The sequence below is a fragment of the Hibiscus syriacus genome, unplaced genomic scaffold (assembly GCF_006381635.1).
Source record: "Hibiscus syriacus cultivar Baekdansim isolate YM2019G1 unplaced genomic scaffold, ASM638163v2 tig00116978_pilon, whole genome shotgun sequence".
Taxonomy (NCBI): domain Eukaryota; kingdom Viridiplantae; phylum Streptophyta; class Magnoliopsida; order Malvales; family Malvaceae; genus Hibiscus; species Hibiscus syriacus.
In genome coordinates, this window is record NW_024063501.1 from 75,348 (window position 1) to 95,773 (window position 20,426).

At 32.2% G+C, this 20,426-nt stretch overlaps 2 protein-coding genes across 2 annotated transcripts; one reads left to right on the forward strand and one right to left on the reverse strand.

Annotated features, from left to right (window-relative positions):
• Positions 1-1,804: 1,804 nt before the first annotated feature.
• On the reverse strand, positions 1,805-6,538 carry LOC120192738 (soluble inorganic pyrophosphatase 4-like). The gene is made up of 8 exons (XM_039195469.1): positions 6,397-6,538; positions 6,260-6,288; positions 5,895-5,958; positions 5,706-5,815; positions 3,031-3,096; positions 2,820-2,940; positions 2,646-2,727; positions 1,805-1,953 (listed from the first exon to the last, which is right to left on the reverse strand). Exons 1-8 carry the CDS (start codon positions 6,536-6,538, stop codon positions 1,911-1,913), a joined length of 657 nt encoding a protein of 218 aa, XP_039051400.1. The 3' UTR covers positions 1,805-1,910.
• A 10,558-nt stretch (positions 6,539-17,096) lies between these two features.
• On the forward strand, positions 17,097-20,047 carry LOC120192734 (ras-related protein RABE1a-like). Its single transcript, XM_039195464.1, has 9 exons — positions 17,097-17,166; positions 17,283-17,404; positions 18,002-18,074; positions 18,177-18,277; positions 18,828-18,893; positions 19,092-19,189; positions 19,304-19,366; positions 19,462-19,554; positions 19,705-20,047. The coding sequence occupies exons 2-9, from the start codon at positions 17,332-17,334 to the stop codon at positions 19,786-19,788; spliced, it is 651 nt and encodes a 216-aa protein (XP_039051395.1). The 5' UTR covers positions 17,097-17,166; positions 17,283-17,331; the 3' UTR covers positions 19,789-20,047.
• Positions 20,048-20,426: the final 379 nt, after the last annotated feature.

Sequence of the window (20,426 nt, forward strand, 5' to 3'; positions counted from 1 at the left end):
AAGAGACATCCGCCGATAGCATTACGCTTGTAGTCAATGGCTCGACACATCTCCCTGTACAAGCAAGCCAAAACTGCCGAGCCCTAACTGAGTGATCCGACCAGATGAAAGTCACCAAGATGTTGCAACCACATACAATGAACTTGGTTACGCGATTTGTCCAGCATCAACAACCCTCTTATCAACTGCAATATGCATGCCCGTGCATACTGTTTAACTTCATCGTCAGATGCGTCTTCGCTCAACTTCTGAAAATTGGCATCTAACCAATTTAACGGTATCCGTCCACCGTTAATATTTTCCGGGACACGTCCTAGACTAACCCGGCACAAAGTAGTCCAAGAACCGGAAGCTATCTCTGGTATCACACCTCCATCCACCGGAAGCCCCAGGTGCATAGAAACATCCTCAAGCATAATCGTGCACTCTCCGCACGAAAGTTGGAATGTGTGGGTCTCCGGCCTCCACCGCTCTACTAAGGCAGAAATAAGGTTTGGTTCTATCTTACAGTGACCCTGATATCTACCTAGGTGACCGAATTCAACCTCTACTAAATACGGCATTACACGAGTAGATATAACTAACTTAAGTTTTCTAATAAAAGGATCTAATATACGGTCTCTCTCCTAAAATATAAATAATTACACAAATTAATTTTTAAACTAATAATCATGCATTAAATTAATTAATTAATTAAAATGTTAAAATGTTACCGTATCAGCAAAGTGTCGAGATATATGATTTCCATCCAACCAAAGTAGACCACCTTTCATTTTATATATGCAAAAAAATTAATTAAATAAAATATTAAACAATTAAAATAATTAAATAAATTACTAAAAAATACTAAATATAATAAAATATACATTAATAAGAGAATATAAGAATATTTGAGAGAAGTTGAGAGGATTTGGTGTGATGAAAGTGATTGAGAATGGGGGTATTTATAGGGAGGGATGTGTGTGAACGGGTAGGGGTAGGTTTGTAATTAAGGGTATAGCGCGGGGCAGGGGCCACGCCTTTTTGACGTGTGTCAGAATCACAGTTAAGGCGCGACCCCTGTCTCGCGCTATACCCTTAATTTCCAACCTGTCCCGCGCCATACACACGTGTATCCATGTCAGCATAAGGCACGCCGCAGGGGGCGCGCCTTACCCCACGTGACACCAAATCAACGTATAGCGCGCTGCAAGGGGCGCGTCTTACTGTAAAAGGGTGTTAGATCGGGAAATATAGTCTGACCGGTGCCTAATCGGGAATATTAAATTAAAAAGATGATTTTTCGGGAAAAACGCCAAATTAATGATTTGTCACGACCTGACTAAAATTGAGTTACAGAATAAAACATTAGGCATTAAATTAAAACAAAATAAACGTTAGACAATAAATTGAAATCAATGACATACATTAGACACTTTTTTATATTTAAGCGTTTAATTTAATTACGTAGATTTGAGCCCAAACACACAACGAGATATGAAAAATTGAAAATAATATTTATGTTCTTGATTGTAATTTTGGATATTTATTATTTTTAATAAAAATAATAAATATCCAAAATTAAAAAATAAAAACCCCGATCAAGTGAAAATGTAACAGATGTATACCTCATATCCAGGCAAATTACAATAACATAATTCACTGAAGGTACAGCAAACATAAAATAAAGTAGCCAATGAAAATGGGAAGACACCCGAAGGAGGGGCAAAAAGAATTTATAGCCACGGGCCATCACCATTACAATGAGAATTAAAAAAAAATTATGGCACCAAATAACAATTTCACCTACAAGATGTTCTTTAAGGGATAATTACACATTTAGTTCGTAGAGGTTGAATTCTTGAAAAAGAACTCCAATATATAGCAGCAACAGATTAATATTGTATATATAGACCGGATGAGGCGAAGAACTACCGCCTTAAGCTCTCCACAATGTAGTCTGCATAAAGATTCCTTCAAAACAGAATGTTGAAAAGAAATTAAGACTCTGTTTCAAGACTGATTTTGATTTTGGATGTGGTATAAATGCACATGGACACAGGCAAAAGTTCAAAAGGAGAGTATCACAAGCTGTAACAGGAGTGTTAGAGATGCCTACAAAGATGAATGATTATCACAGAGGTCTCGGACTTTGCGTTCCGAACGAGTCTTACGAGCTCCTTTTGATCATAGATTCTTTTCGAGAGAGGAATTACAACAAGGGTAATGCTACGGACAACATTTACAAATAGATACATGATCATGAGTTCATGACAACATAGTGAGTTTCGAGTGACGAGGGATGACAGGTGTTAGGTATGGCTCATAAATATATCGGTTCCTTACAAAGAAAGTCTCGTAGAAGGTTATTTTTGTAAATATATATCAGGGTTTATTTATTATAAAAAGAGATTTAACCTAAACCTATGAGAGATTGAATTGAATAAAATTTTAGCGCCGCCTAAGGCACCGAGAACATAAGCATATTGCTGAACCTCGTTAAAATTCTTTTGTTCTTTCTGTGTTCTTTACCCGATTATTCAACCACAGGCGAAAATTTCAGGAACCGTAAGTAGAAGGAGATAAGAAAATCTGATATAAGTTGCATGCTCTTCTCTGGCACAGAAGATTAGAGACCGGAAAGGCTGGAAGGAACTATAACTTACATGGAATGTTGGATTGCCTCATAAGCATTAGAGGCCGGCAGAAAGTAAGTAACAGCAACTTCCTTGTTCACATTCTTCTTGTCTGAAGTATTTATTAAGGCAAAAGAAAGTTAGGCAAGTTCCAGGGACAATAGAAGTTTAAAATAGATATTCTTCCTGATAGCAGTTACATACAATCTTCAAAGAAGCGGCGAATCTCGGCCAAACGGCTGGGTGGGAGTTCCTTGATGTCATTGTAGTGATGATACTCGGGATCATCGGCACAAACAGCAATAATCTTGTCATCTTTCTCACTCTGCATTTACAAAAGTGCTCAGCTTCTCTCATTTGCTTTTAAACATGTATCTAACAGTCGGGAGTATTGTAATCAGTGCTTAATGTTTACCTGATCAATCATAGGCATAAAACCTGTAGCTTTAGCTCGAAGAAAGCATCCTGGAAGAACCGGTTCCTGTAGATATTTCAATGGTAACTGCCATAATCGGTTTTTGCCCGGGCACGAAATTTTACTTGGTAGAAAAAGTAATGTGAATAAATAAATGGGTTTTAATGAAATATTTTAGGAGTCGTCATCGGCCTTTTGGGTCAGATAGGTCAAATACTTAAAAATCATCTTTTAAAAGAGCTTTTAAGAAAACATCGGTTAAAAGATAAATTGGTCTGCGTTTAATCATAAATTCATTCTTTTTAATAATAAAAAAGGATTCGTGGTCGGTTACGTTTGGGGAAGGATTAGCACTCCACAACGCCCAAAATTGGTCCTTGTCGATTATAATTTGTCTCTAATATTAGAATTTAAGAATTCAAATATAAATTTAATTTATGACCCTATTATTTCGTATTTTAATCGGATAATTCTAAAGAAGAAAAATATATTAAATAATTTTTATAAATTATAAATAAAATATTTATTTATTTAAAATATCAGAAAATGACATCTAGTTGCTTTAAGACTGCCCTTTCTTAATATTTGAAAAATAAATAAATATTAAAAATAATAATTTTTCCTAAGAAAATAATTTAAATAAAACAATATGTATTTTATGGTTTTTATAAGTAGTATATTTATTTATTTTTTAAAATATCAGAATATGACATCTAGTTATATTAAGACTGTCATTTTCTTTGATATTAAAAATAAATAATTATTAAGAAGAATATAATGATTTTTCTTAAAAATAATAAAAAAAATATTTTTTTATAAACAAGATATTTATTTAATTGACGAAATTAATTAAATAATACTTATTAATATACATATATTAATATGACTAAAATTATAAAATAAAAAAAATATATAATAATTTAAATAGAACTAAAATAATTATATATGTATACTAAGATATTTATTTATTTAAGATATTAAAATAGGATTTCTAGTTAAGTAAAAATAGCCTTTTTCATAACATTTAAAATAAATAAACATATATATGTATACGAATAAATAATATTTAAAGTATTAGTTTAAACATATTGAAATAATAAAAATAAATTGCAATGAAATAGTGATTAAAATAACATATTAAAAATAACAGAAATAACATGTAAAATATCAAACTTTATGGACATAATTCGAATTATCATAAAATATAAATAATAGTAGTGTAATTTAACCATAATTATTAACCGGTGATTAAAATATTAAATTATTAAAATATGAGGGACTAAATTTGGTATTTAACCTAAATATTTAATAAATATTTACAGGGACTAAAATGAGATAAAATAAAAATTTGAAGGCAAAATTAAAACTTACAGAAATTGATTTCAATGGCTAAATTGCAATGTTACAAATCTATGGGGATTGCAGAAAAGGTTTAGCCATACACGAAATTACGGATACACCTCTCCCCAAAACGGCGTCGTTTGGGAAGGGGTATAAATACCCTAATAAGGCTGGCCCTTCGGGACATTCTCTTCATTTTCACCTTTCCTCTTCTCTCTCTAAAAAGAGAGAGATATCATCTCTCTCGCTTCTCTCTAGGTTTCCCTCACCAGCCGCCATAAGCCGTCGCTAACGGTGGCCGAAATTTACAAATTACCCCAAATCGTCCATTTTTAAAACCTAAAGCCAAATCTAGTCTTATTCCCTTCTAAAAACCCCTATTTTGCCCTAGATCTAAAATAAACCGAAGTGATTACCTTCGGTTACTTGGATCTCCGGCACCGTTGGAAAGCTCTGATGATCAAGGTATGGCTCTCGGTTTTTTTATTTTGTTTTGACACTGTCTGGGATCGTTGGTAGCTTGCTGTGTTTGTTGTTGCTCTCGTATATCTCTTTTTTCTGTCGTTCATCGTCTTTGCTGTTGGTTGCTCTCCCCCTTTCTTCTTAGCAGGATCAGTGGCTTTTATAGCCACCATCGGTGATGGCTTCGGACCGGTTACAGGAGCAAACTTTGGTGAGTCATCGAACTTGTGGTGACTTACCGAAAAATGGTGACACATGGGCGGCTGTGGTCATGGCAGCAAAGCTTCTGGAGTCTTTTGGCAATACGTCGTGGCAGTGGAGCGTCGACAACGAGCGGCGGCGGACGCGTGGATGTTCTGGAAGCAGCGGCGGCTGGATGATAACCAGGGTTATGAAACCCTAGGGCTTCATGTTGTATCTCCTATGGACCGTTGGATCTCTCAGATCCAACGGCTGAGAGATGTGGCGGTTGTAAGCTGAGATGATACAAATCCTAATTGGGTTTAAGGTTTGGTTGGGCCATCTGGGCCGGTTGTAAATGGGTCGGGTTCTTTGTAAATGGGATGTGGGTTTGTATTTATTTATTTTTTTAATAATAATAATAATATATAATAATAATAATAATTTTAATAATAATAATAAATTTAAAATGGAAAAAAATTAGGGTATACAGTAACATAAGTATTTTCTTAAAAGTGCTAACATTTATGACATTTGCAGCTGTACGACCAATAGAATTTTCATACTCTGATTGCTTCAAAGTAAAGTAGGCAAAACAAAGCAATACAAGAGAGTTCCAAAGAATGAAATAGGCTAAGCAGCCGTGGATTAAGCTCTAATATATTCAAAGAAAACCGGTACAAAAAAAATGCCTGCATAATGATTAGGACATCAATCGGATCACTGTCTTTGCAAAGAGTACAAGGGATGAAACCGTAGTTGTGAGGATATACAACTGATAAGTACAACACGCGATCAACCTGCAAATTTGGGCAATTTTCATCAGCAACAAATACAGAATCTACTAGGTGCTGCAAATAGTAGTGAATAGTAATTTATCTTGATCAACCCAGTGTTCTTTTCAAGTTCATATTTCACTTTACTCCCTTTTCCAATCTCAATCAGCTGTACATATCAATCAACGTCTTCAATATAAATATTATCGGGTAAGAACTCTAAGTACATTTTTTAAGGGAATTACTATCTTTCAATTTTTAAGGGAATTACATCATAATTCGTTATTAGTTTTCTCAAACAAATCAACATTAATCATGATAAAAAGAGAAAAATGAAGTCATGTGAAAAAAACTAAAAGGCCAAACGTATATAAGAAATATGTTAGAAACAATCAAACGCACACATTTTTCAGAATTTACGATAAGACTACGAACTATGAAACATTTAAATTTCGAGCATATATACTTACGCAGTTGAAAGTAACTGGAGCTCCAGGTCCTATAAAAGAAATTATAAACAGCAAACAAATAGGACATTATTTAATTTACGAGTTATGGTAAACCAATAGGAATAGCCCAATACACAGCTGATTTTGACATTGCTTACTGATCTCGAGATCATGCCATGGATGAGCAGCAACAGCCCTTCTGGTTAACGATGAAAGAATCCTTTCATTCAGAGGAGCATGTGAAGTGTAATGAGAGTTACTGCCAGAAGACTTGGTTGGAGTCTCAATAGGTGGAGCCATCAGAACTACAAAAATTGTCGAATCAAATTAACTGCACTAAAAGTTCATTCTCATGTTAGACGTTATAAGCAACGAAGATAAACAATGATACAAAAATGTCATCTGTTACAATTTTTAAAACTTTCCTTCCATAGCATATTGCTTAACTAACCAAATGCTTGTAAAACTAAGCAGCCAAAATGGCTAAAATTCGTTTCACTTTCACTAAACTCCCTAAGCAAACTTCCTCAGATAACTATCCTACATTCGATTTTCCAGAAAAAAATGTGGATTGTGAATCAAATAAATGTACGCGTATAACTTAACAAACGCAGATCTACGCAACTATTACCACTTAAATCAACGCAAAATACGAAAACAGCGGAAAATAAAGAGCCAAAAACAACTGAAATGATTTCAGCTCAATATCGCCAGATGGTTTCTGGACAACAAGTTATAACTCGCAACAAATAGAAGCAATCATTTCCAGAAACAGAGCAAAAATGCTAAAAAAAAACCAAATACCAAAACGTTGAAACGTGTATTTCAAACGCACCTGTAACTGTTTTCAGTTCTTTCAAACGGAAGCTTGGAAAGAAGCTAAATGGGAAAAAGCAACCCAGATCTCAGAAACACAGAAAAAGAAGTTAGGCAAAAGAGTGTATAAAAAGAGTAAATGAGAAGAAATGATAAAACCCTAGAAGACGTAGGGAGCAATGCAAGCTGTACCAGTTCCCGCCCTCTTTCATCACTACCATTTAGTCCCCGTTTGATTCACGTTATCTTTCATTCCTGGGAGGAATGTTTTTTTTTCGGGTATTGATACCCATGTTTGGATAGGTCACATTCCCAATTGCAGGTAATGAATGAATACCAACTGTGGTGTTTTGTTCCTGTTTTCACGGAAATATCAATCCCCCATCTCCATTAGGTATTTGCTTATTCCTGTCCTCGTTGTCTGAAATATCCTTCTCCCATTTTGCTTCTGGCTGAAACAAAATCATCTTCTTCTTCGACTTGGCCAGAGTTGTTGCAAGGAGATTCCATTACTGCTCCTATAGACTTCTTCTTCTGTGGAGCCGAGCAAGGAGAAATGAGCCCGCAGACTGCTCAAGATGGATCTATTTCAATTACGTTAGCTGACCTTGAAGTTCTTGATTGTTCTATCTGTCACAAGGCCTTGAGTATCCTGTTTTCAGGTTGGTCATTTAATTATCGACAATTTGGTGGTTTGGGGTATGGGTTTCCTATTCTTTGGTGAAAAACATTCAAATTTTTCGTTAATTTCTTTGTTTTATGGTGAAAGGATTGGGTTTTAGGGTGGGTTTTAATTTTTGGGACAAAAAGTTTCAGATTCCAGTGTTTCCTCTTTAATATGCAACTGAGTTTTCTTTATTGTTATTGGTGAAATGCTTCTAAAAGTTTGATTTTTGCTGATAGATTTTTGTTTGTTAGGGAAAGCTTTTCAAATTCATCTATGTTTTCTCTTTTCAAATTGTTTGTTCTATAAATTTATATGAGATGAATCCTTTAACACTAGTTATTCATGCAAAACTTTGAATATTGACTTGGGGGATATGATTGGAGAGAAATTGCTTAGTTATAGACTTCAGTTTATTAGTTGGTATTGTGGTTTTTATACTTTTTTTTGGGTGAAGATAAGGTTTGTTCATTTAGCAAATCTGCTTAAATTCTATAATTGAATACTAGAATCGAAGTTTGAGACTGCTAAAAGGAACTATATAAATGGTGAAGAAAGTGATTGTTAGCTTCAGTGGCAGAGGATGGTTAGTTAGTTGATAGATCATGAGAATTATGTGGAATTCAAATATTTATTATTCCCTATACGAATTTGTAAGGGGAAATAAGTGATATCGTTGTTTTGTGTTAAATCTAAATTGCTATTTCAAAATACATTGCATGGTTTTTTATGTACTTGAAGGGTCTTTGGAGGGTCGTATCCATATGCTCATGTTGAATATATGTCTTATCCATAAGGTTTTATTCATTTGTTCATATATTAAATGCATCCTGATGAATTGTTGTGTTTGATTGGCAATTCAGTGTGAGAATGGGCATATAGCTTGCTCTACTTGTATTAAAATAAGGAATAGATGTCCATCCTGTTCGACTCCGATTGGCTATAGTCACTGCAGGGCAATTGAGAAGGTTTTGGAATCCGTCAAAGTGTCATGCCAAAACACAAAGTACGGGTGCAAAGAAGCATTCAATTATAGCTTGAGTTTAGAGTGTCATGTTCATTTGTGCCATGTTCATGCCATGTTTGTGCCATTTGTGTATATAATATAGCCAATATATATGCTTAAGTTTAGAGTGTCATGGCTATTATCTTTTGTAAATGTAGACACTTATTTTCGCCCAGAGTAATTTTGTTTATATATATATATATATATATTCCTATTTTATTATATATATGTGTGTATATAGTAATACAGTTTTTGAAAATGTTTTGACAAAATATAATGTATAATTTTCGGAAAAACAATTTTCGAAAATAAGTATATATTATATAGTTTTTGAAAACGTTTTTAAAATCTATATAGTATATGGTTTTGAAAAATATTTTGAAAACATTTATATATTATATAGTTTTTAAAACATTTTGAAAGTATATATATATATAGTTTTTAAAACATATATTATATAAACATTTTTGAAAACATTTATATTATATAGTTTTTAAAACATTTGAAAGTATATATATATAGTTTTAAAAACATATATTATATAAAACATTTTTTTGAAAACTTATATATAATATATAATTTTCTAAAAACATTTTTGAAAACTATATAATTTTGAAAACATTTTTTAAAAAAGTATATAATATATAATTTTAAAATATTTTTGAAATTATATATTATATAGGTTTAGAAAAATATTTTTTATATATAATATATTATTATTAATTTTTTCCCTTTTCTCTTTTTTTATTATTAACATTTTATTATTTATTTTTTTTAGGTCCAAAGATCAGGTCCGAATAAAAGGGTCCAAGTCAGAGTCCAACAGGCCCAACCAGGTAGCCTGATCCAACTGATCCGATTAGGCCCAAGTGCATGAAGATTACACAGCAAGACTAGGGTTTCTAAAACCCTAAAGTCAAGGCGCCACACAGCAAGGTCAAGGGTCATGCGAAACGGCCGGACGTCGGCCGAGGATCCCGGGACTGAACCATCCCGGGATTTTAGCAGTAACGCCCCGAGCAAAACAGAACAACCCGGGGTACTGGTTCACCGAGCAGGGTATAAATACCCCGGTGACCAACAGAGGACGAGGGGGATCGGTACACAGTACACTACCAGAGAAACTCTAAGCCAAAAAACATCATCAAAGCCAAACACGATCACAAGCAAAACACGAATCATCAACAGTGCACAAAGCACCACCAGAGAACAGCATCCACAAAACATAGTAAACCAAAACCATCAACAGTATACAACCATCTACACCAAATATCACCGAAACCAACGAACAGAGAGAGAACAGTAAGCCAAGAAACATATAAACCAAAGGCCGAAAAGCCCCACAACAGTAAATCCAAGCAAGTAAAAATCTAAACAAAAACGAGGATATCGTCGAGAGAGGAGCACGCTGGGAAGCCGAGAAGACTCATCGGAAAAGGTACAAGACGAAGCTTTGAGCGTAGATCTACTCTAGTGGGGGGATTTATTGAGTGTTTAGGTTTTGGTTTTGGCTTGGGGGCGTTGAGACGAGTGTTTCAGGGTGAGTTTTGGTTTGTCGGCCTCCGCGAGCGACGGCCAGAGTGGCGGCGGTAGCAGCGGCCGAAAATCGCCAAGGGAGAGGAACCGAGAGCCTTCTCTCGTTTGAGAGAGATGAGATTTTTGAGAGAATGCTGAAAAATGAGTGATTTTGGGCTATTGGGATATATATATAGCAAGGACCGGTTTGCAAATAGGGGATTCTTAAATTCTCTCCTCAGTCCCTGGTATTTTGAATCGCTTTACAATCTGGTCACTATATATAATTTGGCATCTGAATTTTTGATTTATTCAATTCAGTCCCTACTTTAATTTACATTCTTTTGCAATTTGGCCCTCTATTTTGTTTTTATTTTAATTTAGTCACTTTTGTTTATTTTTTTCTCTTTCACGATTTTTAGTTTTGTTTTCATTTTTATCTCTTAACTAACCCTTTACTTTTTGATTTATTCATTTTATTTTCTTTTATTATTTTCTTGTATTATTTTTGTTTATTATTATTATTTATTTATTTTTACTAACCTTTAATTATTTTACCTATTTTATTTTAGCTTTTTTGTATTTTTTTTTACCATCTAACATTTGTTGACATTTCAGTTGACATTTCAGTTGAACTTTCAATCAATCAAAGGTAAGCAATCCGAATCGAATATTTTAAATTTTAATTTAAATTTCAATTTTTGCAATTAAAGACAACCGTTAAATTAATTGGTACCGAAAGGGCGGTTCAAGGGTACTACTCCTTCCTTGACCGTAACCGACTCCCGGACCCGATACATTTCTGTTACAATGCAGATCAGGTAAGAGGGTGTCTGATCCACCTAAATGTTTTTAAAGTGATCGATGGCGACTCTAACTCATTTAATCCAAGTCGAAGCCCAATTCTGGGGCCCAACCGAAAGACGGTTCCGACAGTAAGTATGAACATTGTTGTTGCTTTTGATGGTTAATGTTATACTTAGTTTTGTTCTGTAAGTTAAACAAAGAATGTAAGTTTATCTCTTTTATTTCAGTTTTCACTTTTGCTTTTCATTCTACTTGAACATGCTGCCTGCTAGTGTTCTCTGTCAGTCTATCTCATTTGAGATTGCTATCTGAAGGCTAAATTTATTGCTTCTCAGTGTTCCTCATAAATGTTGCATCCTAATTTATTTTATTGGGTATCAAGAATACCACAGGTTTTGTAAATATAAAAGAGATATTTCTATAGGAGCATTGTTCTCTGTCTAGTGATTTCTATGCATTAACTGGGATTCTGTGGCCCATTCTCTGGGCAAGCCAAGAGCGTTCTAGATCAATGTCGATGAATTTATATACAAGGAACACTTTTGCTTGTTCGTTGTTCAGTTATGCGCGGTTACGAAACCATGTGACTTGAAGTGGAGATGACAATGTTCGAAGAGAGTTGTACTAGCTCCGAAAATATAGTCATGAACCACTGAAATGCTATGCTATTTGGACTCGAATGAAAATGTCGGATATTCGGATTCGATTTATCGATGAGTAGCTAAGTACCTGTCACCCTAGAAACCTGCAACTATAGAATGCACACCAATCTCCTGTTACCATGACTGACACAGGTTGGCGTGAACCCTGGAAGAAAGAACAAAAAAAATAATCAAATACCAACTATGTCTCATATTCATGTGTCGAATACGAATGTTTAACATATGCAGTTGAAAAATGTTCGTATAACGTTCGTTTAATAAGTTAAATGGAGGTGTCGGTCATTCGAACAACATATAACTCGGTTGATATATTTCCCATATTGTGACTTATCATTTATGTTTAGAACTTCTAAAACATTTGGCATAAGTGAGCATCATCCTACATTTTGGTAGGAGTAAAATGGTTCATCTATTAAAATTTTCATATGCTTATTTAGTTAAATGTTGATGTAAAATTTTAATATATTTTTAGATAAATAATATAAAAATTAATATTATTTATAATTAAAATAATATATGATATATTTATTATTGTATTCTACCCATTTATCTTTTAAATTTTATAAAAAAAAAATTATAGATAAATTTTATTAAAAAGTATATAAATTTAAAATAATAAAACAATATATTTTCGATATTTTTTATATAAATATTTAGAATTCCAATTGTTAAAACATATAGAACAAAGAAAATTTGGTAAAATACACGTTCCAGTCATCTCTTATTCCATCAACCAAACAATGTAATCTTACATTTCTGCCAAACAAACCAAACACAGTAATGTAACATTCCCAGTAATATATTAGGTAATGTTACATTCCAATAATGTTATTCCCAAAGGTAATCTTACATTCCGTGAACCAAACGCACCCTTAAAGACATCCCGACAATGAAGAAAGAAAAAAAAAAGGTGCGAAATTTAATTAAAATAATATTTTAAAATTAAAATTCCTTGCGTTTCGATTCAACTTTCAATGCGGTGAGAGACAAGAATTATATAACTTATTTCTATTTATTACAATATAATTAATCAATTGGAGTACTATTTTAAATTATAAAAAGCAATTATGATTTTAATAAAAAACTGTTTTTATATATAAAAAAATCATCTTCTATTTTTACAAGGGAGTTATTAGGTCTTAACTCTGAACTTACAACACCATTATTTCTGTTAATACGATAAAGTGATTTTTTAATTATTTTCTATATTGACAGCAATTTTTTTATATAATTATGATTATAATATTATGATGTGTATCATTTAAAAATATTAAATATTAAAATTAAATTTATAAATAATAATATTAAATTTAAAATTCCAAAACCTAAATAGTACATATAAAATGTGAATATTAGACTATTTTTAAAGTAAAAATATTATTTCCAAGAAAATTACATTTTTCCGCCTTAATGTTTAATATTTTTTTTTGTAAACGAGTTCTTAATAATCATATTTTTAAAATTAAATTAAATATAATATAAAGAGTATACTACTTGAAGTCTGGAACCAATATTGACAAGGAATTGGTAAAAAAAAAAACCCTTTAATGACGGAGACCTTTATATTTTAAAATTAAATTAAATAAAAGACAATTTCCATGACACTAAAAAAAATTAATTCTCATATTTCAGCTGAACTAAAAACCTTCTCAGAAATTGGTAAAAGAAGTCCCTTTTTTCCCTGTAAATGTTAACGCGGTTACTATTGTAATATTTATGAAGTTATGAGTTTTCTCACTTAAACATGGTAAATATTGTATAAAGGAAGGACTGAATCCCAAATTTCAGCATAGTAGGGGATCCAATTTTTTTAAATTAAATATCTTATATTGAGTTAGTTGAAAATGACAGTAAAATGTTTGTGATCAAGTTAAAACAATGATAGGCAGAACACAATAATGAAGCCCAATATGTTAAGGTATAAGCAGCATCATTGATAGTCCTAAATATATACTGAACTCGTATGTTAGCGTGAATAAACAACAAATAATATGTTAAAGAAACTGTCACCATTTATAAGAACCAACAAAGAACAGCAAATCACATTTGTACATTCGTCAAAAGAGAAAGTCCCCAAACAAGAAGAAATCGCAGATGGTGACCGTGCCAAGACATGTAAAGAATATAGCACAATCAATGTGGAATAGGATAGTATGAATCACAGTCGAGCATACATAACGTCACATATTGTTTCACAAACTCAGATAACAGATAAACACCAATACCAGTCAAAAGAACTATACAGAAAACAGACATAACACCAAACAAACAATCACCTAAAATCAAAGATAACCATGAAAATAATCGAGAACAAAAATTTGTATTGTGCCCCGGAAAATCGGATCGAAAAACAATAATAATCATGACACATATTACATGTGAAGAGACCAAAAGAACAATTAATATCCATATTAAAATTTCATGTCCCTGAAAATATATAAGTATGAGTATTTATTTACAATCAAACTAAAGAAAAAAAAAAGGTCGTTGGAGAAGACCAAAGGACTAGGGGTGTTTAAAATTCGGTTTTAACCGAATTAATTCGGTTAATTCGGTCGACCACCGAATTAGTTTGGTCGGAGAATGGTTAAGGTTTTTTTAAATATTCGATTAACGATTAATTCGGTTCGAAATCGGTTAATTAACCGAATTAACTAAAATAAAACTGTAAATATATTATATATAACATATGAGCTTAGCCCAAACTATTTAAAACTCAATTAATAATTTAAGATCCAATAACTTTTAAACCTAAATCAATATTAATTAATTAAAAAATTATATAAAATTTTTATTTTATAATTATATATTATTTAAATTAATTGTAAATTGTTTTTCTGAATTAAAAAATATTAAATATATTATATATAACATATGGGCTCAGCTCAAACCATTTAAAACCCAATTAATAATTTAAGATCTAGTAACTTTTAAACCTAAATCAATATTAATTAATTAAAAAATTTATATAAAATTTTTATTTTATAATTATATATTATTTAAATTAATTATAAACTGTTTTTTTTAATTATAAAATATTTAATTTTTATATAAATTAGAAAATTTTAAAAAAATTCCGTTAATTCGAAAATTAACCGAATTAACCGAAATTTGTTCGGTTCGGTTAATATTTTCGAAAAAAAATTTGATTCAGTTAACGGTTAAAGAAAAAAAATTTGATTAAATCGGTTAATGGTAGTTCAGTCGGTTCGATCACCTAATTAACCGAATGAACAACCCTACAAAAGACCACCCGAAGGCTGGGAAGGAGTGTGAGAGAGCAGTTCAACAATAGCGAAAAACAAGTGTTTCGCAGAGTAGATGATCCGATTTTTGAATGTGATCTTTCAAAATATACTTTATATAAAAATAAATGTTCAAATTAAATCTTGAAAAATATTTTAGTGCCTAAAGAATATTTTATTAAAAATAGGTATTTAAATTTTTTTTGTTATATTTTTAGGTACCGGACGTTAACCGCCGTTAAATGCATGAACACATTCTGATATTTTAAAAAAAATTAAAAAAACATTTTTAAGAATAAAATTCCCCTGCGTCCCACCCCCACTTCTGCGTCCCATTCTCTCCCCCACCTTCAGAACCCCTCCCCCCCCCCCCCCCCCCGCCCGCCAAAACCCTTCATCCTCAGTGAATGCTCCTAAGAATTGGGATGCAATTGCACCAGAAAATTACGATGGAATTTCACTAGGAATTGTGACACCTTTGCAACAAATGCATCCCATCCTTGATTTATAAATTAAACATTTTATAATTTGGGAATTAGTGATTATGATTTGGGATTTTTAGAGAATCGAAACTTTAAAACGAAATCTTTCATTTACACTGTTTTGGGTATTCAATTGGTTGTGGGTGATCGGTTGGTCACACGTCATTGGGTTTTCAACCGATTGACGATGTTGGTGGCGGTCGACGGTGGCCAATGGATTAAAATTAAAGTTTTAAAAGTTTTGGGTTTCTTTTAAAATTTGATATTTTCTAGTTTTTTAAATTATATATTTTTTATTTCAAATAAAAATTCTTAAAAATATCATAACATTACATATGTCATCTAACGGAGATTTTTAACTGCGGTTAACGCCCGAGCACTTAAAACTGTTATTGAAAAAACTTTATGTACCTATTTTTAGCAAAAAATTCTTTAAACGTTAAAACATTTTTCGATGCATAGTTTGAACACTTATTTTTATATTAAGCCTTTAAAATAATAATAATAAGAATAAACTATATTGTCAATTACTCAATTATCTTCTTATTCTTATTTTAGTCATTAATATTTAAAAATTTAATTTAATAATTAAACTTTCAAAAAGTTCCTATTATAATCCTTCAAACTTATTTTATTAATATTTTTGATGATGCGAAAAAAGTTATTATTATTTGTTCCATATAAAATTAAATAAAAAGTAATATTAAAACCCTCAAATTATACCTCATCCCATAGACCAAAATCTCAAATTCTAAATAACAACCAAACTTTAAATCATAACCCTTAAACTTCAAACTCAAATTCTAAACCCCAAATAATAAACCACAATTCCTAACCCCTAACCCCTAACCCCTAATATTAAATGTCAACATAAAATTTCAAACTACAACATACAAACTCTAAATCTAAATCATAAAATGAAAACTCTAAAATCACAAATTCTAAACTCAAAAACACAAACCTTAAATCTCAAATCACAACCTTCATCGAGAGTAGGGCGAATGATCTTGATTTGAGATTTGAGGTCTGTAGTATAATTTTTAGATTTGAAGTTTTGCTATGATTTTGGATTTTTGAATTGGTTATTTTTATCAGTCACAAATATCAATAAAATAATAATGAATGTCACATTATACAAAAATATTAATAAAATAAATCAGTGATCAAACTAAAAGTGATTTAAAATTGTAGTTATTAAATTTAAAAGTTTAAATTTTAGTAACAAAAATAAGAGTGAAAAAATAGTCGAGTGATAATCGATATAGTTTATCCCAATAATAATAGGACAAACTATAATTTTAATACCTAAATTATCACTTTTGTTCCATTTTAATAACTAAGCTTTATTTTTTTTCAAAATCATATCTAATGTTTAGGTTTCAATTTGGTACCCGTTGTTAGAAACTTAGCATCGCTAATGAAGTGAAATCTACATTATAAGACACGTGGAATACCAGAAAATGGAAAATAATTCCATGTCATCACTGGCGCTAAATTTTTAATGGCGAAATACTAAATTGAAATCTAAACTAAACGTTAGGTATGATTTAGAAACAAATAAGATAAAACAGAACAAAAGTGATAGATAGGGTACTAGACGTGTAGTTTACCCATAGTAATAACAATAATATATTTTCAACGGCCAACCGGTGCTGACGTTCCAAAACGCTTCCCTCCTCATTTCTCTCATCTCCTTCATCAGATCTCACTCTTCTTTTCCCTGACCCGGTGGTATTGCTTTCCTTTCAGTTCACTAAATAAAATTCAAAAGCCAACAAAATTTCAATTTTTCTTTTTTACATTTTTAATACAGTTGATTATTAACATTGAAGTTTTTTTTTGTCTAGGGTTTGTTTGTCTGTTTTTTGTGTGATTCGATAAAAATTTTCTATTACCATGGGTGCTCCACCTGCAAGAGCTCGCACCGATTACGACTACCTAATAAAGCTCCTTTTGATCGGCGACAGCGGTAATTATTTATTATCTCTTCTATCTATATTATGTATCTTGATTTGAAATGCGATCTACTTCATGTGCATTGATTTTGCGAAATGCTAGCTTTCGTTGAAAGGATTTTATTGTTTTCTGGTTAGAAAACTAGGTGCGAGACCGTGATGTGTTTATCAAGACCATTACCTTAGATTAAGCTTCATTTTACGCTTATAGATTACCTTACGGAGATTTTATTGCACTCGCGAAGTTGATTGGAAAACAGTGTCTGTTTTTTATGGTGAATCTGTGCTACATTGCTATCATCATTTTTCTTGTGAATATACTTGATAATATATTCTGTCTTATTATAGCTCATTGCCTTGGGAGTATTATTTGTCTCAATTAGTGTTTTGATTATTTCATTTGTTGGAGCAAGTAGCATGCGTATTTGCATGAGAGAACCATTGCTCATTACAGGCCATCACTGCGACAATTAGTTGTAGTTGCCTGCAATTTGGTACTGCTAAGTGATATTATACTTATTTTAAGGAGTTTTCTTGGTATTTTGCATATTCTTTTTGAATTTTAGTTCTGAAACTGAGTAATCTGTTTACCTATGCTATTGTGTTGCCAGGTGTGGGTAAGAGTTGCCTTCTTTTGCGTTTTTCGGATGGCTCATTTACTACAAGTTTTATCACAACCATTGGGTAGGTGTTTTTTGAATTGTAGTCAATTGTCTTATTAATTTTATGAGTATTTTTTCTAAATGGGGCATATGGTTTAATAAGTTTTGTACCTTATTTTGGCAGGATTGACTTTAAGATAAGGACCATAGAGCTTGACGGGAAAAGGATCAAGCTGCAAATTTGGGATACTGCTGGGCAAGAGAGGTTTCGAACAATTACAACTGGTTAGTTTTTGGGTTTGAAAGTGTCACTGACTGGAAATGAATGGTCTATTTAGAACTATAAATTATTTATTTGGTGAAATAATTTGATAGCATTACTTGGGCATTGTTTTACTTGAGCCTTTTAGTTGCCATTGTTGTATGGTGCGACTTACCATTTATTCTCATTCTGATATTGTGAAATTCAATATCAGCTTTGGTTCAGGGTGGTTGCTGTTGCTTTGCTATTCTTCTCTGTGATTTTTTGCCTTTGGGAAGTTAGGAGTTTGTCTGCTTCCGTGGTTCGCACAATTTCTAATCCGCCCGTTGAATTGTATGACAGGACTTGGAAATAGAATTATGAAGAACAGATGCTTAGCCTTTCATATTTTCTAGATTCTTGATTGAAGGTGTTCAATATTAAAATTATCTCTGAGGGTGTTTGAAAATTTTGCCTCTACATAGCATTTTATTTTGGTCTCTCAATGTCTACTCTCCAATACATCCTGATTTTTTGACTTCCGAACTCTTGTCTGGTTAACACACAATTAAGTATTATTTTCTTTTCATGCAGCATACTATCGTGGAGCCATGGGTATCTTGCTTGTGTATGATGTGACTGATGAGTCATCTTTCAATAGTAAACACTGAACTTTTATCATTTGGATTTTCAGTCATTAGTTGTTCTATCTTATCCACCTTTGAATCTTTAGAAATGTTTATGTTTCCACCAATTCTCTTATCAACTGCAGTGATATCCTTATCATTATTTTGGAATTTTATTCTTTTTTCTTCTATAATTATCTTATCAATTGCACTGATATCCTTTTATACTCAGACATCAGAAACTGGATTCGAAATATTGAACAACATGCATCAGACAATGTCAACAAGGTTCTGGTGGGTAATAAGGCTGACATGGATGAAAGCAAAAGGGTATCTCTCTCTCTCTCCCGTAGGCTTATCACTTGCATTTGCAGTTACCTTCTTTTTTGGCATATTGGCCAGGTTCAGTTTCGTTTATAAGTTGTCGAGGAACTTATCTTTCAGGCTGTCCCTACTTCAAAAGGCCAAGCTCTTGCTGATGAATATGGCATCAAGTTCTTTGAGACTGTATGCAATTTTTACTCTATATTTTTCTATTTAACTGTTCCCTTCTATGTATAAGTGATCTTTCCTATATGCTGAAGTGCCAACCTATCTTGCAGAGTGCAAAAACAAACTTAAATGTTGAGGAGGTTTTCTTTGCAATAGCCAGGGACATTAAGCAAAGACTTGCGGATAGTGATGCCAGGGCTGAGGTATCATATCTCTCACTTGAATGTATCATCAGTTCAGATAAGAAAAGCATACTTGCGATAATTATGCAAATCATTTCCTTTTAAACATATTTAAAAATTAAAAACTTGTGCTTATATATATTGTAATGTCTATTCAATTCCTCTTTGCAGCCAAATGCAATCAAAATTAACCCACAAGATCAGGCCGAAGGATCTGCAACAAATGCTCAAAAATCAGCTTGCTGTGGGTCTTGAGCAAAGCTACGATTGACAATGAGCTCTGAAGGGTACATTTTCTTCTCTCGGGAGCTTTTTTGGTTCGGGAAAACTAATTTCACCATAACTATATCGTTCGTGTTCGTGTTTGTATTCTCCTGCTTATCATTATTTTTACGTCATTTTATCTTTTGGTGTGAAATGTTAGATCCTTAATATTCTGTAGAAATTTATCGTATTAAATTGTTTTTCGTAGATAACATCGTGCTTGAATGCAAATCTAGCTACCGTTCTGACATTTTGAGTTGTAGATGAGAAACTCACTATGCCAATAATCAGTGCATAAGCTAGCTCTACTTCTCATACTTTTTAAAATTTCTGCTTTGAGTTCAGTTCTGTTTATCAAATTTAAAAGGATAAAGTATACCATAGTCTTTCGACTATAGGGTGTTGTTTTATTAAATCCCTCGATTATCAAAAGTTACAAAATGATCACGGACTATTTGTATTTTTAAAATTCATCACTTTTCGTAAAAAAAATTGATGATTATTTGAATTAAACGTTAACCTACTGTTTGAGATATGATAAAATTTAATCCCAAAATCATTTGAGTTGTATAGTTGTTTGAGATTCTGATATAAAATTTTATCATATCTCAGTAAGTAAACGTCTAACT